At 52.5% G+C, this 24,632-nt stretch overlaps 2 protein-coding genes across 13 annotated transcripts in view; one reads left to right on the plus strand and one right to left on the minus strand.

Moving 5' to 3' along the window:
- CDH4 (cadherin 4) overlaps positions 1-24,632 on the minus strand; it is a 569,973-nt gene that overhangs the window by 7,512 nt on the left and 537,829 nt on the right. For all 12 annotated transcript variants that reach the window (XM_082428306.1, XM_082428302.1, XM_082428305.1 and 9 more), the window contains 4 exons: positions 9,844-10,029; positions 3,682-3,935; positions 3,009-3,151; positions 774-1,007 (listed from right to left, as the gene is read on the minus strand). In XM_082428306.1, the coding sequence (XP_082284432.1) occupies positions 774-1,007; positions 3,009-3,151; positions 3,682-3,935; positions 9,844-10,029 (817 nt within the window). The remainder of the gene's footprint in view (positions 1-773; positions 1,008-3,008; positions 3,152-3,681; positions 3,936-9,843; positions 10,030-24,632) is intronic.
- On the plus strand, positions 3,942-20,260 carry LOC309644557 (uncharacterized protein). Its single transcript, XM_082428351.1, has 6 exons — positions 3,942-5,201; positions 11,056-11,181; positions 11,292-11,429; positions 12,977-13,053; positions 13,408-15,079; positions 15,110-20,260. Exons 1-4 carry the CDS (start codon positions 5,067-5,069, stop codon positions 13,007-13,009), a joined length of 432 nt encoding a protein of 143 aa, XP_082284477.1. The 5' UTR covers positions 3,942-5,066; the 3' UTR covers positions 13,010-13,053; positions 13,408-15,079; positions 15,110-20,260.

The following is a 24,632-nucleotide window of genomic DNA, read 5'->3' on the forward strand; positions in this document are numbered from 1 at the left end:
AGAGCCCATGCTCCGCAACAAGAGAAGACACCGCAATGAGAGGCCCGTGCAGCGCCACGAAGAGTAGCCCCCGCTCGCCATAACTAGAGAAAAGCCTGCGTGCAGCAACGAAGACCCAACGCAGCCCAGGAAAAAAAAGAGGATTAGAGCAGTTACAACACGAAGAATGAAGAAATTATTTCCTTAATATACAAAGAGTTCTACCAAATCAATTAGAAAAAAAACCCATTTTCAAAGAAAAATAGGCAAGGACATTGAACAGATGATTCACAGAAGCAAAAAATGGCCAGTAAATAAATGAAACAATGTCCACTGGCAGTCAAAAAATACAAGTGGAAACTGATTTTGGCTAAAAGAATTGAAAAATGCTTTTTAAAACAATATTCAGTGTTGGTAAGGGCTTGGGGAACAAGCAAATGCTATCAGAACTTCAGAACTTGGATGCCCTTTCTACCAAGGCCACAGCTAGGAAAGTGCCCTCAGGGTGGTTAGGGTCCGTCCCATCATTTGGTGACTGGCATAGGAAGTGGTCTGCAGTTATAGCCACTGGGATGGTCAAGGCTGAGCTTGTTAAAATGATGAGATTGGGGCCTGCCCTGGGGGCCTCCTTGGCGGCCGAGCCCTGGAGCAGGCAGGGGCCCCCACCCCACAGGAAGAGGCTGCGCGACCCTCCTGTGAAGGGGTGACGGGCCCCTGGGGGCCTGCGCCCTAGACTCAGTCTGATTTTCCCAGTGGCAGGGCTGCCAGTGGGCTGGTGCCCGAGGCAGGCTCACCGTTGAGGCGGGTGATGGTCCAGTTCTTCCGCACGCTCGCTGGAACGAAGGGCAGCTCGAAGACGTAGGGGCCGATGTTGGGGTCGACGTCCGCGTCGGCAGCCGTGATGTTGATGGTGTCCAGGCTGGGCTTCTCGCAGATCTGCGCCTCCTTGGGCAGCAGCTCAGGGGCGTTGTCATTGATGTCAATGAGATAGATTTGGAGGGTCCCGGTGCCGCTGGCCGGAGGGATCCCTGTGGGCCGGACACGGGTCACCACATGGGTCGCTCCTGGGCTCCATGACCACAGACCCACGGCGTGCATGGGACCACCCCCAGCCCCACCCAGGACGGACCCCCAGCCCCACCCAGGACGGACCCCCAGCCCCACCCAGGACGGACCCCCAGCCCCACCCAGGACGGACCCCCAGCCCCACCCAGGACGGACCCCCAATCCCACCCAGGACGGACCCCCAGCCCCACCCAGGACAGACCCCAGTCCCACCCAGGACAGACCCCCAGCCCCACCCAGGACAGACCCAGCCCCACCCGGGACAGACCCCAGCTGACCACAGCCCCACACGCACACTGACACTCTGCCGTATGACATACGCAGCTGCTCCGCTGCACACACACAGGAACTGCACACACCTGTACACGTGTGGCTGTCCCGTCCCCAAACCCTGCCAACGCCCAGCCCCTGCCTCGGCCCAGGCCCACAGTGGGGGTGGACCAGTGCTGAGCGGCCAGAGGTGGCCTGTCTGTCCTCCGTGTTCTGACCGTGGCCCTGCCCTTTGGTGGCAACTCTGACCCCGTCATTAACGACTGCGTTTCTTGGCTGAGGCAGGCGGAGCATGTAAAACATCCATCCCATAGTGCGTCTCTGTGATCTCCCAGGCAATGCATCAGAGCACGTTTAAGGCGACCAGCTTGGTGCCTGATGCGACAGGTGGCCGATGACACAGCTCACAGGAGCAGCACGGACGGGTTCTATTAATGCGAGCGGGACTTGTGCTCCGTTTCCGGTATCTTCCTCGTGCTTTCCACTGCTCCGGCCACCGATTCATTAAAATCACGTTCTAATCTCAGTGCTCTAGCTGCTGCTCAGAGCAGCTTTCCCCGACCAGGGCCTGGCACTCATCGTGGCTGGCTGAGGGGCTGGGCCTCTGTGGATCCTGGGGGGTGAGGGAGGTGGGCAGGAGGCTGCGGGATGGTCACCAGGTCCCAGCTTTCAGCTGCTGTTGACCAAACCTTTGTGCAGCGGCTACTCTAGCTCCTGAAGCTTTATTTATGCAGCTGATCCCAGAACCCACGTGGCACGGGCCTGGCATAGGGCCTCGGCATGTGCCCTTTCCTGACTCTGGGACTCCCCTCCCTGCCCCACCTTCCCCTGGCTTGTCCTGATCCCACAGGTCCTGGGCCCACAGCAGGTCACTCGTAGCCAACAGTGCAGCAGGAGGCCCCGGTCACTCTCCCATCCTCCATTTGGTTCTTTTCCAGCACCTCCTGTTCCCTGAAATTATCTGGCTGACTTGTTTCACACTCGTCTCCCTGGGGCAGAGACTGCTGAGTTGTCCCTAATATCCATTTCCTCTTTGTTCCTTGATAAAAGAACCGAAGCCCCAAACTTTACCTGGGCTCATCACTGCCCAACCAGAAGACGACATTCCTCAGCATCCCTTGCAGCGAGATGTGGCTTTGTGACTGAGTTCTGGCCTTCATGAGCTGTGAGTGGAAGTCCTTAGAAGGGCTGGGATGTGCCCTTGACCTCCCCTCTCCTCCTGTTTGCCAGAATGTGGTCATGATGGCTGGAGCACCAGCAGCTGTTCTGGGCCATGCTGTAGCTTGCCAAGGACACGGGAGTGGCCAGAGTGAGCCTGGTTTCTCATACCTGACCCTGGGCTGCCTGCTTCCAGTCTTCTTTTATGTGGGAGAAAGTAAACCTCCATCTTGTTAAGATTGCTGTAATTATTATGCAGCCAAACCTGGTTCAAGCTGACACACTGGCCTCTAGAATATCACCCATGCAAAGGAGGAGGCTCTTGTCTGTTCTGCTCACTGATGGATAGTGCCTGGCACATGGCAGGAGCCCAGGGAGTCGTAACAGTGGTGGTAACACTGCCCAGCTCCCCTGGCGCCCACGCGAGAGCAAATGACCTGGGCGCCTGCGTCAGTGAACCACCAAGCCCAGGGCTTCGAATGGGCGAGGGCGAGGGCGGGCCCCCCGTCTCCCTGCCTCCCTGCCCCTGGGCGCACCGTTGTCAGCTGCCAGGAAGGTGGCCTCATAGACGTTGTTTTTGACGTAGAGAGACTCGCGGTCGAGGATGGCCGCCGTGCTGATCTGGCCGTTGGTGGCATTAATGTGCAGCCAGTTCGCTGGGTCCGACAGCTTTGAGTATCTGCGGGGGAGGGGGGGGGAGGGGTGAGGCGAGGGGCTGGGGGAGCCCCTCCTGGCCGCCCTCCTGCCGAGCTCACGCGGGGTGGGGGTGGGGGGTCCTCCCACGCGGGACGGTGACAACAGTGGCTGGAAGTCTCCAAGGAGGACGGGCTATTTAACCTCACAAGGACCCTGGGAGGCAGACTCTCCCATCGCCCCCTTTACAGGCGGGGAGACGGAGGGGCAGAGGGGGCCGCTGACTCGCAAAATCATAAGCACAGGAGCGCCAAGCGGGGTCAGGACCCAGCCTGACTCCAGATGCGGCTGAACGTCCTTCAAGCTCTTCCCGCCGTGTCGTGCCAGGGCAGCCTGGCGGCCGGAGATGCCAGCTGCCCCGACGGCTTCCCTGCGGGGGGCGCCGCAAGTCGGGGGTACCCCTAAGCACCCACCCGGGACTTCCTGGGCTGCAGGCTTCACCGGGCGCCCAGGGCTCTTCTCTACGGAGGACGGGGCACCCCGTTCCCAGGGCCCGAGGGCGCTCTGTGGGCCCACCTCGCGGCCTGCTGCGTGAACCGGTCGGGGTCCACTGCCGAAAACGTGGTTAGCACGGTGCCGGTGGGCACGCCCTCCTCCAGGCGGATCAGCTTGTGGTTCGAGGGGAAGTAGGGGGCCTCATTGACGTCCACGACGGAGATGGTCACCCCCGCCGTCGACTGGAAGGACATCTGGATGCCGCTGGCCAGGGGCGCCTGGTTGGACACCATCACGGTCAGCATGAACGCTCTGTTCAGCTCATAGTCGACCGCCTGGAACGAGAGGCGCCGAGACGGGGAGCTGGCTTGGGTGCCCGCGAGGCCGGCAGGGAGGGTGGTGCCCGTGGGGCTGCTTGGTCTGCAGCCGCCCTGCTCTGGGCCCAGGAGGTCAGCCCCGAGGGGTGCCGTCCCCCAGCTTCCCACGTCATGGAGTGGCAGTAGCTGGGCTCCTCGGGGGCTACAGCTCGCGCCGGGCACACCTCCCCGCCAGCGGCTCCGGCCCTCATCAAGCATTAGGAGTTCCGGGGCCCCACCCTGATCCCTGCAGCCTAGCAGGTCGAGGCCCCGGCTGTTGTCCGTCCAGGGTGCCTCACCAGGTGTGGTGGGTGGAAGGGTGCCCTCCAAGGATACGTCCCTCTGGAACCTGTGACTGTGACCTTTGGCAAATAGGGTTTTTGTAGATGTAATGAAGTTAAAGGTCTTGAGAGGGAGTCACCCTGGATTGAGGTGGCCCCCGATTCCAGCTTGGGTGCCCTGTGAGTTAGGGGAGGGAGACTGGAGACACAGAAAGGGGCCAGGTGAAGACAGAGGCACAGGCTGGGGTGACGCAGCTCCCAGCCAGGGATGGCCAACAACCCCCAGAAGCTGGACGGGGCAGGAGGGATCCTCCCCAGAACCTCCAGAGGGAGCATGGTCCCGCCAATGCCTTGATTTTGGATGTTTGGCCTCCAGAGCTGTGAGAGAGCATCCTTCAGTTGTTCTAACCCACCTGGTCTGTGGTAAGTTGCTACAGCAGCCCCAGGACACCAACACACCAGGTCTCACGGGGCCCCCTCACCTCTGTGTGTGGCCCTTGCGTGACCATTCTCTCCAGTTAACACACATTTGGGGGGTGTCAGGACCCCGGCTGATAAATGCTAGTATGGTTCTACTGTCTATAGTTCTAGTGTCTACGGGGTACGATCAGTCTCGGGGGGTATTCTTCACATTTTGAGGGGGGGATGCACGGAAGCACTTGGGGCCCCGAGATGTGTAATTATTCCTGGCAAAGCTTGCAACAGTCTCACTAGAAAACAGGCAACACAGCACACTGCAGCTGCATTTGAATAATTCTGCTTAGACACCTGCGAAGTATCACGTGCCCAAGAATATTCCCTGACGTATCATCTGTATCATTCACAGAGGATGTATACTGCGGTCAGCCCAGGTACCCACAGCCCTGGCTGGGTGGATGAGCTGCGTCCGCAGTGGGACATTCGCAGCTGTCAGAACGAACCAGGAAGACACACGTGGGAACAGGGAGGTCTCCAGGATCAACTGGTGAGCAGCAAAGGCAACATCCCCTGCAGGCTGCCTCTTGTGTAAAAGGGGGAGAGGGACATGAATTTGCATATGTATCTGCTCATATCTGCAAAAAGAAATGCTGAAAGGATGAACCAAAAAACTCATAAAAACAGTCACCCGTGAGCAGAGGGAAGGAATAGGGTGGAGGGAACGTCTGGAGGTGTGAGTTTGCTGCGTATGTTTTGCCACATAGCTTTGATTTTGGAGCCATGTAAAATCTTACATTCTCACATTTTAGGTATTACAAGTAAACTTGTATATATAAAGCAATCTCTGAAAATTAGAAACAAACTGAATTAAATTAAACTAACTATATATCGATGCTAATATAACTCCCAAGAAAATAATGATTTCTCGTGACTGGGACAGCATTTAGATGGTAAGTCCTTCATGGGATTTATTCTAAGGACAACAGTTATTGCAAAGAAATCTTAATTCATTTGGTCTTCTTGCTGTTGGTAGGGATTTTGGATTTGTTATTTTTTAAGCTTTTTATGTACAACTGGCTCTCCATATCCGTGGGTTCCACATCCGTGGATTTAACCAACCACAGATTGAATACATTTGAAAAAAATTCCAGAAATTTAAAACCTGAATTTGCCTCACACAGGCAACGATTTACACAGCACTGACATGGTATTAGGTATCATAAGTTAAAGTACACGGGAGAGTGCGTGTAGGTTATATGCAAATATTCGGTTGGCCAAAAAGTTCTCATGGAAAAACCCGAACGAACTTTTTTGGCCAACCCAATACTATGCCATTTTGTATAAGGGACTTGAGCATCTGTGGATTTTGGTATCTACCTGTGGGGGGGGGTGTGTGTCCCGGAACCAATCCCCCATGGATACCGAGGGGTGATTGTATATTGTAGGTTAAAGTAAATAAGCAATTATATTACTGTTGTTAGGAACCAAGATTTTCAGTGTAAGAGAAATGAGATCAAGTATAAAATCAACAAAGGTAAGTAAAACCCTCCAATGTTCAATTTGGATGAAATGATCATGTGAATCGGCGAAGTAGATTTGAGGTTTTCAGGAAGCACATGCTCTGAAATGTTACTTCTTTGCTCTGCCCTGACAACATCCAGTAGCAATGGCAGCAGCCGCAGTGAGCACCTCTTGTGTCTGGATGTTGGTTTCTAAGTACCACTCCTCGCTAGAGGAATGGCCCATCCAGATGTGAGGCAAGAAATCAGCAAGACGAACCTGGGCTGTCCACTCAGGTCCCAACACGAGGATGTAGCAGAAGCACCCAGAACCAGCTGCCAGAGGAGCTCCCTAGCCAGAGGTCAAGACCAGTAATAACTGCAGCTGACCAAAACACACTGAGTGTATAAAAAAGTCTGCACACTCTTAACCGTGACGAGAAAGTGAAAAACGCGATTTCATTGACTGCTTTTGGACTTACCCAGGTCCTCATCTCTGGAAGCTGTGGACAGTCACTTTCCCTGGCAAAAGGGGACTTTGCAGGCACGATGAAGTTAAGGGTCTTGAGCTGGGAGGTGGTCCTGGATTACCCAGGTGGGCCCTGCATGCCGCCACAGGGTCGTTATGGGCTCCTGACCTCCAGAAAAGTGCAAGGGTAAATGCGTGTCGTGTTACGCAATTGTTACGGCAGCCGCCTGGACGCAGGTGGTGACACTGCCTGTTGCTGGCTCACCAGCTCTGCTCTGAGAATCGGAAGTAAAGGTGGAGAATGAAGCCTCATTCTCGCCTTTTCTGTTGAACTGCATTAACTTCACGTTCCTATTTAGTGGCTTAAAACAACACAGATTTGTTATCTTACAGTTCTGGGGGCCAGAAGTCAGAAGTCTGTGCTGCTGGGCTAAGGTTGGGGTGTAGGCAGGGCTGGTTGCTTCTGGAGGCTCCTGGACGCCTTTTCTGGCTCTGTCTGAGAGGCGCCTGTGCTCTCGGCCCCTCCCTCCGTCTTCAAAGCGGCAACTCGGCATCTTCCAGTCTGTCTCTCTCAGACCTCTGCTGCATCCTCAGGTCTCCTCTGACTCTGGTCCTCCTGCGTCACTCTTATAAGGACCCCGCGATTACTTGGGGGCCCCCCAGGACTATCCAGGGTAACCTCCCATCTCAAGATCCTTAACTTAATCACATCTGCAAAGTCCCCTTTGCCACATATGCACAGATGTGGGAGATTGGGACCTGGGTGGGCATCTCGGGGTGGGTGTTGTTCTGACAGCGGCAGGCCTGCATTTCAGCATCATCGCAGGGCTCTTTTACGTAGAAGCATTCTAGCCGAGGACTGTACAGGAATGATAGGATTGCAAAGCACCATTTTATACCGCCTAATGAAGAAATTAACTTGGCAATGACCATCAGTAGATGATGCGACCAGCAGATGGAGGCGGGTGGAGAGCTGTGTCTTTGCAGACTGCTTGCGGGTCGTAACGGGAGGAGTCAGCTCCACGGTGATGGGAGCAGGCTGTCACCGCCGGAGCCCACTGGTCAGGCTCCGATGGCTGTGCGTGGGACAACCAGGCTCCTCGCCGTGGAAGGGCCCTTCAGGTCCGCAGCCCTGGTTACGGAAGAGCGGAGAGCGAGGGACCAGATACACCGCGGGGAAGCGATCGGACCGATTCAGCACCGCGGACCCTGCGTTTGTGACAGGTCAGAGGTGGGGGGAATGTTCTAGATTATGAGAGGTTCAAGAGACGGCACAAGCGAATGCAACGTGGGGACCCTGTTTGGATCCAGATTTGAAAAACCATACCACAAAGAGACACTTTTGGAAAATTAAGGGCAATTAAATGTAGACTCATATTGGAGATCACGGAGGCGTGGCTGGCTGTCTCAGGTGCCGCCACGGCTGTGGCTGTGTGAGCGGAGGTCCTGGACTTAGAACCACACTGCAGCAAAACACGGATGGAGCGACACGGCAGCACGCTAGTTAACTGTGAAGCTGAAGTGGCAGATGAGGGTATACCCGTCTCTCTTGCTTCTAGGTGCGCTTGGAAACGTCTGTGATAAATAGTGTGACGCATTTCTGCTCACAGGGGAACTGATCGCCTCGTGGGACCAGTTGTCCTGCGAGCCCTGGGGGTGCTGGTGACGGGGCCCGCCGCCGTGCTGCCTGCCCTGCCTGCTGCTTACCTGGCCGGGAGGCGCCTCCGCTGATCTGGTCCAGCCCTGCCCCATCGCCGGGCTCCCACTGCAGCTCAGCCTTGATTTTTGTGAGTATTTACAATCATACATCTGGTGCATCAAACCCATGCCTTCTCAGCTCCTGCTACTAAGTAAGGTATTGCGTACAAGAAGGAGTTTACTATAAAGTGAGTACTAGTGCTGGGTGGGCGTGGAAAGGGGACGGAGACGTGGCTCCCGAAGGTGCAGTGCCTGCCCGACGGGAAGGCCTGGAGGTGGCAGCAGAGATCAGGGTTCTGCGCCGACACTCTCGTCGTCCTCCCCACTGTCCCCCCGGCTGACCTTGCGGGAGACCCCGTCCTCTGCAGCCATGGTCTCCTCATCTGCTGAAGGAAGGGGTGTTCCCTGCAGACCCCCTGGAGCCCCCGGTGAGAAGCCACGTCCCTCCCTGGCGCTTGCCTCTTCATGGCTGAGGTCCCCCACCTCCGCTGCCGCCGCTGCCAAGAACTAAGCAGCTGCCAGGCCTCCAGCCCCTCCCCCAGGGCCCCCAAGCGTTGGCGGGGGATGGGGGCGACTCCACTTAAATATACTGCTTCATAAAAATCACGGTGGTTGTGCCTCTGAAGAAGTCACTAAAGGAAGTGGTCCTTCTCCCGTATTTATCCGTTCGTGTCCCTGGAGGACAGGGAATAATGTTACATGTCATGCATTAAAAATTGTGTCACCAGTCTGAGTGAGGACACCTTCCAGAAAGATTATCATGGCCAACGGAAGTCTGTCGGAGGGCAAGATAAAACATATTGGTAACGGAGAAATCAATGGGTAATTTGCTGCAACAGTTTCAACCAGAGGCCGGACAGCCTCACTGGGCCTCCGCTCAGCTGCCTCCCCCAGATGTGGCCACGACCCTTCGCTCAAAGCCCAGGGGCCGGGTCTGCACCCTGAGGGGGAGCAGCCCAGCGTGGGTGCAGGCTCGTGGGGCAGGGCTGGGGGCGCACCAGTGCACGTGGGGGACCCGTCCCGGAGGCTCGGGGTGAAGCGCTTTCGCTCAGAGCCTTGCTCTGGGAGCTGCTGGGGCTGGTGGGAAGGAGGGGCCAGAGGCTACTGCGACCCCCGAACTGGCCTGCTCCCGGTGTTCCTGCCACCCTGACCCTCCTCTGGGCACCTGGGGCACACAGCTCACTCACTGCCTCGGGCAAGCCTTGTCGCTGCCCGGCGGGGAAGCAGAAGAGGCCGATTCTTGGCTTCTGAGCTTCAAAAGCTGAGGGCCAGGTGCGAGGGAGAAGGTGGGAGAGTTGTCTTTTGGGGGGTGGGTGGCAGGTCGGGCCTGCAGAGTCCCTGGGGTCACGTGACCGGTCCTGCTGAGGCTGCCTCTGCCCCTGGCAGGTCGGGCGCAGTCCTTTGCCCTTGGACACTGGGGTGGCACGCGCCGAGCCCGAGTATCCTTCCTGTCACGTCTGTCTCAGGGCACGTGGCGGGGGCAGAGCTCGGGGAGCCTAGCAGGAGGCGAGGCAAGCACCCACCTTCACCACGGTGACCATGCCCTCGTTGGTGACGGGGTCCGTGCGGACAATGAAGTGGCCCGAGGGGTCCCCGCTGATGATGCGGTAGACGGCGTTCCAGTTCGGGGAGTGGGGCTGGTCTCGGTCCATCACAGTGAGGTTTGCGACCACCGTCTCCACCCGGTTTTCGGGGACTTCACCTGCGTACTGCGAAGTGTAAGAAAAGACAACATTACGAACCCGTGCAGAAGCCTGGAGAGGCCGGAGAAGGTTCTCTGCTGACCCTGGGGGGGCCTCTGCTTCCAGCTGCTCCCAGACACAGTGACTCCCACAGGTTGGCCCATCCCATGTCCGTGCTGACGAGGTGGCGTCCAGAGAGGGCTCTGCTTCCTCCAGCGGAGGCCCCGCGAGGCCCGAGGCGCATCTGCACGTATCCGCCTCCAAACTAAGCCCTGCCTGTGCACGCATGCCAGGCCTCCCTCCTAAATTCCCTTCCAGCCCTTCCCATAGGCAGCAGGGGACCAACGCAAATACCTGGGGCTTGCAAGAGACTATAAAAATGTGCTTACAAAATGGGAAACGAACAGGAGTGGGGACGCAGCTGCAGAGGGCTTTCCGAGCTGAACCATCTCTGGGCTCCTGCCATCCCGGTGGTCCCCGACACGGGCTTAGGGCCTGGGGTCAGCAGCTGCAGATGTGCAGATGACCAAACACAGAGCCTCAACCCTTTCTTTCCCGCCGCAGCAGTGAGGGCTGCAAACCACGCCCATCGGTGAGTGGGGTTCACGTGGCCGCAGTAGTTACGGGCAGGCAAAGACTGTGTGCGTGGCGGGGCGTGTTGGTGCTGGTGTCGAGGTGGTGATGGAAATCTGAGCACCTCTCATCAGGCGAGAGTCACTGCTGTGCAGCTGTGGCCCAGCTCAGAAGAGCCCCGAGCTCGGTTTACTGCTGTGCTGTCACAGTCTTGAAATTCTTCATAATTTGCGAACGAGGGCCCTGCATTCTTATTTGGCACTAGGCCATGCAAATCGTGTGGCCATTCTGTCACAGTGCAGTGTGCTTTTGAGCCACAAAACCTGGAGACAAAGTTTGAACAAAAATCTGAGGATTTCCAGTTGTGTTCACAGCAGCTCAGCCCTAACGATGGTTACCGAGTGCCCACTCTGTGCCAGGTACTGTCCTTGCATTCTGCTGGTTCCTCAGGAGAACCCCATTCTTATCCCCATTTTGCAGATGAAGAAACAGAAGCAAGAGACGTTAAGAGACCTTGGCACAGCCCAGAGAAAGCACAGCTCAGGGAAACCGCCGAGTGACTGCCGGAGCCTGGATCCAGCCATGCCTGAAGACAATGCAGCTTCTGTGAGATAAGGAGATTCTCTTCTTGTTTCAGTTGCCAGGGTCAGTGTAGTGGACATCAGTAGGCTGTCTGGCTCTCCAGCACCTTCTGAATTCCCTTCTTTATTTTCCAGAAACGTGCTTTCTTGCCCTCCTCTACTGCCACGACCTGGTCAGGTGATCTACAACCTGCCAGTGGGACACACCTTCATGACTTTGATTCAGAAGAGAGGCAGAGAGACCTTGTGCTTTGGCGCCTGCAGTGGCAGAAGGTGGGTGGTAGCACCGTGTCCAGCGATGGAGATGGGAGCTGAGGTATCTGCGGCCTGTGGCAGCGGAAGGTGGGGGTACTCCCGGCGGAGCCCCCCGACCTGATGCACCCGGCTCTTGGAGTTTGTGGCCACTCACGTGCTTTGGCAGCTACTGTCTTAAATAATCAGGGTGGGTTCTGGTGCTGTCACCTGATGGGCCCCCCCACCGTAGCCCAGTTTCAGTGCAACCCATGGGGGCCCTGTTGGGCGCCTCCACCCACTCTGCTCTGGTCCCCTGAGAATATAGGCCTGTGGTTTCATGGCATGGGGAGAGCTGCGTGTCCCAGAGACTAGTTCCTTCCAGACTTCTGGGTGAAGTTTATTTGAAAAGTCTATTTTAATTCATGCAAGTTTAATAAAGGTTCACAAAGAAGTGCCTTAAGCTGGTAAGTGTGGCTTAGGATTTTCTTATTAACCTTCCCCTAGCCATAATGAGTTTTAAATTTAATTTTTTTGGGTTTTCAGGCACAGGGAAAGCCTCTCCCACTCCCCGTGGGATGTAAAGGCGGTTATCTGGGAAAGGAAGAATTTGAAGAGTGTTGGAACGGAATTTCTTGCATAGCTGTAGTCCAGAATTCACATGCACCCCCATCTCGAGAGGCCGGGTGCATTTCCTATTCGTGCCTGGGCCTTCCAGCACAATCCCAGCTCCTCCGCAGAAATCCGTGTGGCTCCCAGGGGAGGGTCACATTAGCAGAGTGGAGGATTTGGGTGGGAACAGTGAAGCCCAGCCAGGATTTAGGGAAGAGAGGCCAGGCCGAGAGGACCGAGGATGGCAGAGCCTGTCCCCACAGACCTGGGGACCATCAGGGCACCTGCTCCACGGGGGACGCCAAGCTCCCTGAGATGATGCTTCTGTTTCTGGCCTCAGCATTCGAACCATCACCAGTCCCAGCGCGGCTCAGGCCTGAGGACCTGACCCTCCCCCAGCTGCCTTCCCTCTGGGCCCTGGACCCTGGTATGGCCGAGGGTGTTAACTGCAAGGGGGGTGCCCCCCACCCAGTCCTCTCCTGAGCCAGGAACTCAGGGATCGCCCTGGAAGCCCCGTCCAGCCAGCATGCGGTCAAGGCCCCGCCCGCCTTGGAGCCCCAGGGGCTGCGTTGGCTTCTGTTGGAAATCGTGCAGTCTCCTCTGACATTCCGATGGTTTTAATTTTTGTTTTGTTTTGAGTTTATCATTTGCAGTCAGAATTTCTAAGCCTCCCCTCCTTCTCTCCCTCACAGCCCACGGCACTTCCGAGCTCCTTCTCTCTTCTTTTCATTTTTCCGCAGCGCCAGGCCCTGGGGGCTCCGGCCCAGGGATGCGCGCCGAGGCCCTGGTGCAGGGGAGCGGGAGGTGGTAGTGGCACAACGTTCCGGTGATTTTAACTTTTGAAATTTAGTTTCCTCTCCAGTGAAACGGTGACGATTTCTGTCAGCTTCTGAGTTTGGAATCAGAATCTGACGGGTGGGACCAGTGGCTCATAACGGGGGACCTGGCGGCTGACGTCCATCCTCCTCTACCCACAGGGAGGAGCCTGGGGCCCGGGGCCCGGGTGGTGACTCTGGAGCCTTGTCCCCTCCTTGCGGTGCTGCTGTGAGAACAGGTGAGTGACGCCCGGGACGTGGCCCTTGGGACGCCAGCTCAGGGAGAGGACCCTGAAGCACCTCCCCAGCTTTTTGGTTCACAGACGGGCTTGATCGTCCCCTTTCCAGAAAGAAGGGCTACTGGGTGCTTGCTGTCCTCTCTTCTGTCTTCAGACGACCCTGGGAGGGGACCCACCATGATCTCACCACCCCCTTTTAAAAAATATTTAGCCTAATTTTATTCATGCTTGCCTTGGAATGGGGAATAGGTCATCCAGTCAAATATACAGTAAAGACAAATATGTCCTATCACGTACAGTCTTGAACTGTAGTGCGATGTGCCTTAACGACTCCCATCCTCCCTTTCTTAACAGATGAGGAAACTGGACTTGGAATGCATGTTCTGGTGCCTCCACCGTGAACCCCTCGCCCGCTGAAGGCAGAGCCGGGACCCTGTCTGCTCCGCCGCCCCGTCCGTGCCCCTGCGATGGAGGTCAGGTACCACCCGCGGCGTGTTTAGGGCAGAGAACAAACTTCCCTGTGGGTGAGCGGATGCTCCCAGCTTCACCTTGAGCCGTGAAACACTTATGCGTCAAGAGGGGAAAACGTTCCGATGCTCAGAGAGGTCCGACTATCAGCCCAAGGGCACAAAGCTAGGAGGGACCTGGGGGCGGAGTGGGGGGGCAGAACGGGGCTTCCTGACTCCAGGAGACCCTCCTGTGGGCCTGTGTGTGGCTGGGTCTCAGGGCTTTGCTTCAGGACCTGAGGATGAGGCACAGGGAGGCCCTGGGGTCGGGTCTGCGGCTGTGTCCTGGGGGCCTCGGCCCTACCCCAGTGGCCCCGCCTCACCCTGCAGGGGTGCTGAGGTCAGTGGGCCCTCTGACGGCCAGACAGCCTCGTAGTGGCAGCAAGCAGAGCGCAGGCTTGGAGCAGACGAAGGGAAAATGACTTCTAATTAACATTTAAGACTAGGAATCGGATCATGCAAATCCCCCCACCCCACCTCTTCAGCTTCTGCTGATTGTTCTTGATTAAGCTCGATAAAATTAGCCAGGCTGTGCAGGGGGTGCGGCCAGCCCTGGGCCTTCGCCCGCCCACCCCCACTGAGCCCAGCAGACGGTGTCCTGGGGCCCTGCCTTCCACCCGTCCCGAGGGGGACATGTCATAACGTGTGACCCCGGGACATTAGCAACCCCAGCCATGCCAACCCACACATCCACGCCGCCGCCCCACAGCCCCGGCTGTAAGCAGGCCGGGCCTCGATGTGCTCTCCTGGCCTCCAGGGCCCGGGCCTGGCTGAGGCCGACTGGGGTGGAGGAGGGGCGGGGGCGACTCTGGGAAGAGGCGGCCGTTCCGAAAGCCCGGGGGAGCATCCTCCTGACGAACAGTCCCGGGAGCCAGGCTGTGCCCACCTTTCCTTCATCCAGGCGTGCAGGCGGGAACTTTCCCCTGGGACGTGCCCCAAGGCACCTCCTTGGGTCACATGCAAACTCCCTCCTGGGTCTCAGTGTAATTCCCGGGCTGCCCCTTTTTCAGGCGTGTATGCGGAGCTGGGGGTATCTTGTTGAGCATCTCCCCTGCCCTCGTGTGGACACCCCAGTGCAAACAGATCAGGAAGGTCCACCGCCCCCTCCTTTTCTCCTCCCCATCACTTCCTCACAGGCCGTCTAGGACCCGGCCTTTCCAGGGGACCAGCGGGTGTTGCAGGGCGGCGGGCGTGCAGGAGGGCAGACGAGGTTCAGGCTAGAAGCAGGAGGAGCCACGTGGGGGCCAGAGCAGGGCGGACCAGGGCTCGTCGGAACCAGACCAGGGCTCGGGGCAGTGGCGGAAGTGGTCCCCCGCGGACGTGCCCCGCGGGAGCTCGGGTGTGAGGGCAGCCCCGGGGCCCCTCTCTGGAGCTGCGGAGGCCCGGGAAGGCAGGGCTGCTCCACCTCAGAAGGGGACGGGGGACACATTGGGGGTCTTGAAGGACAGAGCTGTGGTGCGAAGGTGGGCCCGAGGAAGCAGGAGATGGGGGCTGGACTCTGTCTCACTGTGTGACCTCGGGTCGCCCGGAATTACCCCTCTGGGCCTCAGGTGTCTCTGGTGGAAAAAGGGACAGCAGCTGTTTTCCTGACGGAGAAAACCGTCTTCTTAGGAAATACACTCAGAAGCCTTTAGATGTGAGGGCATCATGCATACTACTGATTCTCAAGCAGCTCAGAAAGAATTCTGTGGGCACACCTCCAGGGAGCTGCGGGCACACACAGCATGGCGCCGACAGGGTCGACGTGCGCGGCTATTCTGTTTGTTTGCTTTAATTGGAGTACAGTTGATTTACAGTGTGTGTTAGTTTCAGGTGTACAGCAAAGTGATTCAGTTATACACATATATATGTATATTCTTTTTCAGATTCTTTCCCCATACAGGTTATTAAAAAATATTGAGTAGAGTTCCCCATGTTATACAGTAGGTCCTTGTTCTTTATCTATTTTATATATAGTAGTGTGTATATGTTAATCCCAACCTCCTAAATTATCCCCCGGCCCTTTGGTAACCATAAGTTTGTTTTCTATGTCTACGACTCTGTTTCTGTTTTGTAAATAAGTTCATTTGTATCATTTTTTTAGTTTCCACATGTAAGTGATATCATATGATATTTGTCTTTCTCTGACTTCACTTAGTATGATCATCTCTAGGTCCATCCATGTTGCTGCAAATGGCATTATTTCATTCTTTTTTTTTATAGCTGAGTAATATTCCATTGTATATATGTACCATATCTTCTTTATCCATTCATCTGTCGATGGACATTTAGGTTGCTTCCTTGTCTTGGCTATTGTAAATAGTGCTGCAGTGAATACTGGGGTGCATGTATCTTTTCAAATTATGGTTTTCTCCAGATATATGCCCAGGAGTGGGATTGCTGGGTCATATGGTAGTTCTATATTCAGTTTTTTAAGGAACCTCCATACTGTTCTCCATAGTGGCTGCACCAATTTACATTCCCACCAACAGTGCAAGAGGGTTCCCTTTTCTCCACACCCTCTCCAGCATTTGTTGTTTGTAGATTTTCTGATGTCCATTCTAACTGGTGTGAGGTGATACTTCATTGCAGTTTTGATCTGCATTTCTCTAATTAGTGATGTTGAACATCTTTTCATGTGCCTTTTCTCCATCTATATGTCTTCTCTGGAGAAATTTCTACTTAGGTCTTCCACCCATTTTTTGATTGGGTTTTTTTGATATTGAGCTGCATGAGCTGATTTTGGAGATGAATCCCTTGTCAGTCGCTTCATTTGAAAATATTTTCTCCCATTCCATAGGTTGTCTTTTCGTTTTCTTTATGGTTTCCTTTGCTATGCAAAAGCTCTTAAGTTTAATTAGGTCCCATGTGTTTATTTTTGTTTTTGTTTTCATTACTCTGGAAGATGGATCCAAAGATGTATTGCTGAGATATGTCAAAGGGTGTCCTCCCTGTGTTTACCTCTAGGAGTTTTATAGTATCCGGTCTTATGTTTAAGTCTTTAATCCATTTTGAATTTATTTTTTGTATGGTGTTAGAGAATGTTCTAATTTCATTCTTTTACATGTAGCTGTACAGTTTCCCCAGCACTACTTATTGAAGAGACTGTCTTTTCTCCATTGTATATTCTTGCCTCCTTTGTCATAGATTGATAGGTGTATGGGTTTATTTGTGGGCTTTCTGTCCTGTTCCATTGATCTGTATTTCTGTTTTTGTGCAAGTACCATGCTGTTTTGATTACTGTAGCTTTGTAGTATAGCCTGAAGTCAGGGAGCCTGATTCCTCCAGCTCCATTTTTCTTTCTCAAGATTGCTTTGGCTATTCGGGGTCTTCTGTGTTTTCATACAAATTTTAAAACTTTTTGTTCTAGTTCTGTGAAAAATACCATAGGTAATTTGATAGGGATTTCACTGAATCTGTAGATTACCTTAGGTAGTATAGTCATTTTGACAATATTGATTCTCCCAATCCAAGAACTTGGTATATGCTTCCATCTGTTTATGTCATCTTCAATTTCTTTCATCAGCATCTTACAGTTTTCGGAGTACAGGTTTTTTATTTTTTCTCCTTAGGTAGGTTCATTCCTGGGTATTTTATTCTTTTTGATGCAACAGTAAATGGGATTGTTTCCTTAATTTCCCTTTCTGATCTTCTGTTGTTAGTGTGTAGAAATGCAACAGATTTCTGTGTATTAATTTTGTATCCTGCAGCTTTACCAAATTCACTGATGAGCTCTAGTAGTTTTCTGGTAGCATCTTTAGGATTCTCAATGTATAGTGTAATGTCATCTGAAAATGGTGACAGTTTTGCTTCTTCTTTTCCAATTTGGATCCCTTTTATTTCTTTTTCTTTTCCAATTGCTGTGGCTAGGACTTCCAAAACTATGTTGAATAAAAGTGGCGAGAGTGGACATCCTTGTCTTGTTCTTTTTAAATTTATTTATTTTTATTTTTGGCTGTGTTGGGTCTTTGTTGCTGTGTGCGGGCTTTCTCTAGTTGCAGCGAGCGGGGGCTACTCTTGCTGTGGTGCGTGGGCTTCTCATTGCGGTAGCTTCTCTTGTTGCGGAGCACAGGCTCTAAGCGCATGGGCTTCAGTAGTTGTGGCATGTGGGCTCAGTAGTTGTGGTGCATGGGCTTAGTTGTGGCGCATGGGCTTAGTTGCTCCGCAGCATATGGGATATTCCCAGACCAGGGCTTGAACCCGTGTCCCCCGCATTGGCAGGCGGATTCTTAACCACTGCGCCACCAGGGAAGTCCCCTTGTCTTGTTCTTGATCTTAGAGGAAATGCTTTCAGCTTTTCACCATTGAGTATGATGTTAGCTGTGGGTTTGTCATATATGGCCTTTATTATGTTGAGGTAGGTTCCCTCTATGCCTACTTTCTGGACAGTTTTTTTTTTTTTTAATCATAAATGGGTGTTGAATTTTATCAAAAGTTTTTTCTGCATCTATTGAGATGATCATATGGTTTTATTCTTCAATTTGCTAATGTGGTGTATCACACTGATTGATTGATTTGCAGATATTGAAAAATCCTTGCATCCCTGGGATGGATCCCACTTGATCATGGTGTATGATCCTTTTAATGTACTGTTGGATTCTGTTTGCTAGTGGTTTGCTGAGGATTTTTGCGTCTGTGTTCATCAGTGATATTGGCCTGTAATTTTCTTTTTTTTTGAAGTATCTTTGGCTGGTTTTGGTATCAGAGTGATGGTGGCCTCATAGAATGAGTTTGGAAATGTTACTTCTTCTGCAATTTTTTGGAATAGTTTCAGAAGGATAGGTGTCAACTCTTTTCCAAATGTTTGATAGAATTCACCTGTGAAACCATCTGGTCCTGGACTTTTGTTTGTTGGGAGTTTTAAAATCACAGATTCAATTTCAGTACTTGTAATTGGTCTTTTCATATTTTCTATTTCTTCCTGGTTCAGTTTTGGGAGATTGTACCTTTCTTGATGGGTCTTGCTAAAGTTTTATCAATTTTGTTTATCTTTTCAAAGCACCAGCTTTTACTTTAATTGATCTTTTTTTAATGGTTTTCTTAGTCTCTATTTCATTTATTTCTGCTCTGATCTTTATGATTTCTTTCCTTCTACTAACTTTGGGTTTTGTTTGTTCTTCATTTTTAGTTGCTTTAATGTAAGGTTAGGTTATTTGAGATTTTTCTTTTTTCCTGAGGTAAGCTTGTATCGCTATAAACTTTCCTCTTAGAACTGCTTTTGCTGCGTTCCATAGCTTTTGGATCACAGTGTTTTCGTTTTCATTTGTCTCTAGGTATTTTTTGATTTCCTCAGTGATCCACTGGTTGTTCACTAGCATATTGAACAGCCTCCATGTAGCCTCCATGTGTTAGTGCTTTTTTGCAGTTTTTTTTTTCTTGTAGTTGATTTCTAATCTCATAGTGTTGTGGTTGGAAAAGATGCTTGATATGATTTCAATTTTCCTAAATTTACTGAGGCTCACTTTGTGGCCCAGCACATGATCTATCCTGGAGAATATTCTGTGTGCACTTGAAAAGAATGTGTATTCTGCTGCTTTCAGATAGAATGCTCTATAGATATCAATTAAGTGCATCTGGTCTAATGTGTCATTTAAGGCTTGTGTTTCCTTATTGATTTTCTGGATGATCTGTCCATTGATGTAAGTGGGGCACTGAAGTCCCCCACTATTATTTGTTTACTGTCAATTTCTTTTATATCTGTTAACAGTTGCCTTATATACTGAGGTGCCCCTGTGTTGGGTGCATATATATTTACAGTTGTTATATCTTCTTCTTGGATTGAGCCCTTGATCATTATGTAGTGTCCTTCCTTGTCTCTTGTAACATTCTTTATTTTAAAGTCTGTTTTATCTGATATGAGTATTGCTACTCCAGCTTTCTTTTGATTTCCATTTGCATGGAATATCTTTTTCCATCCCCTCACTTTCAGTCTGTATGCGTCTCTAGGTCTGAAGTGGGTCTCTTGCAGACAACATATATACGGGTCTTGTTTTTGTATCCATTCAGCCAGTCCATGTCTTTTGGTTGGAGCATTTAAGCCGTTTACATTTAAGGTAATTACTGATATGTATGTTCTTATTGGCATTTTGTTAATGGTTTTGTATTTGTTTTTGTAGGTCTTTTTTCTTCCTTTCCTCTTTTGTTCTCTCTTCTTATGATTTGATGACTATCTTTAGTGTTGTGTTTGGATTCCCTTTTCTTTTTTGTGTGTATATCTATTATAGATTTTTGGTTTGTGGTTACCATGAGGTTTTGATATAGCAGCCTATATAAATACATGATTGTTTTAAGTTGCTGATCTCTTAATTTCAGACACATTTCCAGTATCCTGCATTTGTCCTCTCCTCTTCTCACGATTGCTGGTGTTGATATCATTCTTGTGTGTGGATGATTTCCTACCTTTACTGTATGTTTGCCTTTACTGGTGAGCTTTCCCATTTCATCATTTTCGTGTTTCTAGTTGTGGCCTTTTCTTTTCCACTTAGAGAAGTTCCTTTAGTGTCTGTTGTAAAGCTGGTTTGGTGGTGCTAAATTCTTTTAGCTTTTGCTTGTCTATAAAGCTTTTGATTTCTCCATCAAATCTGAATGAGAGCCTTGCTAGGTATTCTTGGTTGTAGGTTTTTTCCTTTCATCACTTTAAATATATCCTGCCACTCCCTTCTGGCCTGCATAGTCTCCGCTGAGAAAAATCAGCTGATAATCGTTTTATTTATTTATTTATTTATTTACTTATAATTTATTTATGGCTGTATTGGGTCTTCGTTTCTGTGCGAGGGCTTTCTCTAGTTGCGGCAAGCGGGGGCCACTCTTCATCGCGGTGCGTGGGCCTCTCACTGTTGCGGCCTCTCTTGTTGCGGAGCACAGGCTCCAGACGCGCAGGCTCAGTAGTTGTGGCTCACGGGCCTAGTCGCTCCGCGGCATGTGTGATCCTCCCAGGCCAGGGCTCGAACCCGTGTCCCCTGCATTGGCAGGCGGATTCTCAACCACTGCGCCACCAGGGAAGCCCCTGATAATCGTTTTTTATTTAAATAAATTTATTTATTTTATTTATTTATTTTTGGCTGCGTTTGGTCTTCGTTGCTGCGAGCGAGCTTTCTCTAGTTGCAGCGAGTTGGGGCTACTCTTCATTGTGGTGGCTTCTCTTGTTGCGGAGCACGGGCTCTAGGCACGCAGGCTTCAGTAGCTGTGGCATGCAGGCTCAGTAGTTGTGGCTCGCAGGCTCTAGAGCGCAGGCTCAGTGGTTGTGGCACATGGGCTTGGTTGCTCTGTGGCATGTGGGATCTTCCCGGACCAGGGCTCGAACCCGTGTCCCCTGCACTGGCAGGCAGATTCTCAACCACTGCGCCACCAGGGAAGCCCTCAGCTGATAATCTTATGAGGATTCCTTTGTATGTTACTTGTTGCTTTTAATATTTTCTCTTTGTCTTTAATTTTTGTCAGTTTGATTTCTATGTATCTTGGCATGTTCCTCTTGGGTTTATCCTGTAGTGGACACTTGGTGCTTCCTAGACTTGGGTGACTGTTTCCCTTCCCATGTTAGGGAAATTTTCAGCTATTATCTCTTCAAATATTTTCTCAGGCTCTCTCTCTCTCTTTTCTCCTTCTGGGACCCCTATAATGCAAATGTTGGTGCATTGAATGTTGTCCCAGAGGTCTCTTAAACTGTCCTTCTTTCTTTTCATTCTTTTTTCTTTATCCTGTTCCACAGCAGTGATTTCCCCCATTCTGTCTTCCAGCTCACTTATCCATTCTTCTGCCTTATTTAGTCTGCTATGGATTCCTTCTAGTGTATTTTTCATTTCAGTTATTATATTCTTCAACTCTGGTTGTTCTTTATATTTTCTCATTCTTTGTTAAAAATTTCTTTTATCTTCTCACTCTGTGCATCCATTCTTTTTTCAAGATCTTGGATCATCTTTACGATCATTACTCTGAAGTCTTTCTCTGGTAGATTGCCTATCTATCTCCACTTCACTTAGTTGTTCTTCTGGGGTTTTATCTTGTTCCTTCGTCTGGGATATATTCCTCTGCCATCTCATTTTGTCTAACTTTCTGTGATTGCAGTTTCCATTCCGCAGGCTGCAGGGTTGTGTTTCCTCTTGCTTCTGGTGTCTGCCCCCTGGTGGGTGAGGTTGGTCTAAGGGGCTTGTGCAGGCTTCCTGGTGGGAGGGACTGGTGCCTGCCCACTGGGGGGTGGAGCTGGGTCTTGTCCCTCTGGTGGGCAGGGCCGTGTCAAGGGGTGTGTCTAGGGGTGGCTGCAGCTCAGGAAGTCTTTAGGCAGCCTGTCTGCTGGTGGGTGAGGCTGAGTTCCTGCCCTGCTGGTTGCTTGGCCTGAGGCATCCCTCAGTGCTGGAGCCTGTAGGCTGTTGGGTGGGGGCCGGGTCTTGCTGCTGGTGAGATGTCTGCCTCCTCGACAGTTCACATAGCTGAACACTCCCCGACATCACCACCAACAGTGTCCGCATCCCCAGGGAGAGCCACAGCCACATCCCGCCTCCCCAGGAGACCCATCAAGAGCAGCAGGTAGGTCCAGCCCAGTGTCCTATGAAGTCACTGCCCTTGCCCTGGGGACCCAGTACATGTGATACGTTGTGTGCATCCTCCAAGAGTGGGGTCTCTGCTTCCCTGTGGAGCTGTGGAGTCCAGTGGAGCTCCTGCAGTCAAGCCCTGTTGGTTTTCAAAACCAAATGCTCTGGGGACTCCTCCTGATGCCAGACCCCCAGGCTGGGGAGCCTGAGTTGGGGCTTAGAACTCTCACTCCTGTGGGTGAACTTCTGTGATATAATTATTCTCCAGTTTGTGAACTGCTCACCCAGGGGGTATGGGATTTGATAATATTCTGAGTGTGCCCCTCCTACCATCTTGTTGTGGTTTCTTCTTTATATCCTTGGATGTACAATATCTTTTTTGGCTGGGTCCAGTCTTTTATATTTTTAAAAATTTATTTATTTATTTTATTTTTGGCTGCGTTGGGTCTTCATTGCTGCATGTGGGCTTTCTCTAGTTGTGGCGAGCGGGGGCTACTCTTCGTTGTGGTGCACAGGCTTCTCACTGCGGTGGCTTCTTGTTGTGGAGCATGGGCTCCAGGTGCATGGGCTTCAGTAGTTGTGGCACACGGGCTTAGTTGCTCCGCGACATGTGGGATCTTCCCGGACCAGGGCTCAAACCTGTGTCCCCTGCATTGGCAGGCGATTCTTAAGCACTGCACCACCAGGGAAGCCCCCGTCTTTCTTTTTTATTGATGACTGTTCAGCAATTAGTTAGTTGTGATTTTGGTGCTTTTGTGTTAGGAGGTGAGCTCAAGGCCTTCTACTCCACCATCTTGTCTTCTCTCTGTGAGACTATTCTTTTCCCTGTTTCTATTCTTGCAACTTTTCTGTGAGCTTGAAATTATTTCTAAACACATGTTGAAAAAAAATTCCAAGACTGTTTGGAATCTGTGGATATGGAAAGGTCTTCAAGACATATCATAAGCGGAAAAACCAAAAACAACGCAAGGGTCAGAGTGAAAACACAAGGGGCTCCTCCTCAAAGTAAGTCATTTTATACCTTTTAAGGTGCTGTACTGTGTGTGTGAATTACCTAACCAAATACTGAAGTTAATTTTTAAAAAAGAGATTCATAGATAATGATTAAGTGAAGCCGGGTGAGGCAATGAAAACTTGCTCCTAAAAGTTCCAAAGGATCCAAGCTGAGAACAGAAAGAACCCAGATGGGCGGGGCCCTATCTGACTGAACTGATACAACAACAAAGAAGGATCCCAGAGGCCTTATGCCACCGGGTGGGAGGCTCCAGGGAATCGTGTGTTCCGTGTGACTCCGTTTATATGACGTCCTAGAACAGGTAAAGCTCACCTTGGACGATGGGCCTGGGTTGCTGCTGGCCGGGGGGAAGGTTTCACTCAAGATTTGTGCCTCATACTGTAGGCACGTCACACCTCAGTGCAACGAACAAGGAGCTGCTCTCCTCATGTCCAGACTCCCCGGGACGCTGCTCCTGAGCCCTTCCTGCCGCTGCCCACTGGCCTTGGAGAGCAAACAGAACGGAAGCCATCCCACCCGAAGCAGGGGGCAGAGGCCTGAGCTGCTCCCTCTGTGGGGCGATCTGCCATCTGCCCACCAGATGGCGCTGTGCCCTCATGGCTGAGGCTGCCCTCCTCTGGCGTGGTCCAGCCGGACACAGAGCCTAGGACTCTGAGATGCCTCATTGCAGGGATGTGGGGACTCCAGAATTTGGAGCCTGTGGGGGGTGGGGAAGCAGGATGAGGGCACGCGGGGACGCTGTGGTGGGGCTCCCTGCGAGGGGCTCTGGCCTGCGAGATGCCTTCACGGCAAGCTGACCCACCCACTGGGAGAATGAGGGGTCTCCTCTCTGTCCCCCCCCGTCCACCAGTGGGCTGAGTGGCTCTGGACAAGTGACTCAGCCCCTCTGAGCCTCAGCACCCTCCTCCAGAACTGGGTCCCGAGCCTCATGGGGCCGGTGGGGACCAGAGGTCGACCAGGAAGCCCAGGCTGCTGCCTGGTGGAGCTGGGGAGCTCCACAGCCTGGCCTGCGCTCCAGTTCTTCTGTTACTGTTATTGCTGTTACTCTCTCATCCACTCGGTGCCGCGGGGGTGAGACCCTGGGGGGAGGGGGCGGCCTCCGCCTCCCAGCACTGCCCTGGAGTCCTCGCTGACCCTCCCCTCTGCCCATCTGGCCCCTGCATCTGCCGCATTTCTGGACGGGCACTCGCAGGGGGGGTGTATGTTCCCATCCTGTCAGCAGCCCCACCCCGGGGGGCCGTGGCCCAAAAGACGCAGCTCCTTTGGAATCCAGAGGAACCGGGAGCCCGTGACTCGTGGCTCTGTGATCCCTCGGCTCTGCCGCGAGGGCGTTCCTGTGGTCATTTGGGCTCTGGGCAGCCTGGCACGTGGCCTGGTCACAGCCCGCCGGCCGTGCCCAGGGGGGCAGGACGTACAACGTGTCCCCCACGCCCTGCTGCCCCCCTGCTGATGGTGGGCCATGGAGGGCCAGCCCCGGTCCTGCCGCAGGGACCTGCCCTGTCCCCAGGCATCCCCCAGACAGTCCTGCCTGGCACGCAGCCACGCACACCC

This window comes from Balaenoptera physalus, assembly GCF_965194825.1.
Source record: "Balaenoptera physalus genome assembly, chromosome: 16".
Lineage (NCBI taxonomy): Eukaryota > Metazoa > Chordata > Mammalia > Artiodactyla > Balaenopteridae > Balaenoptera > Balaenoptera physalus.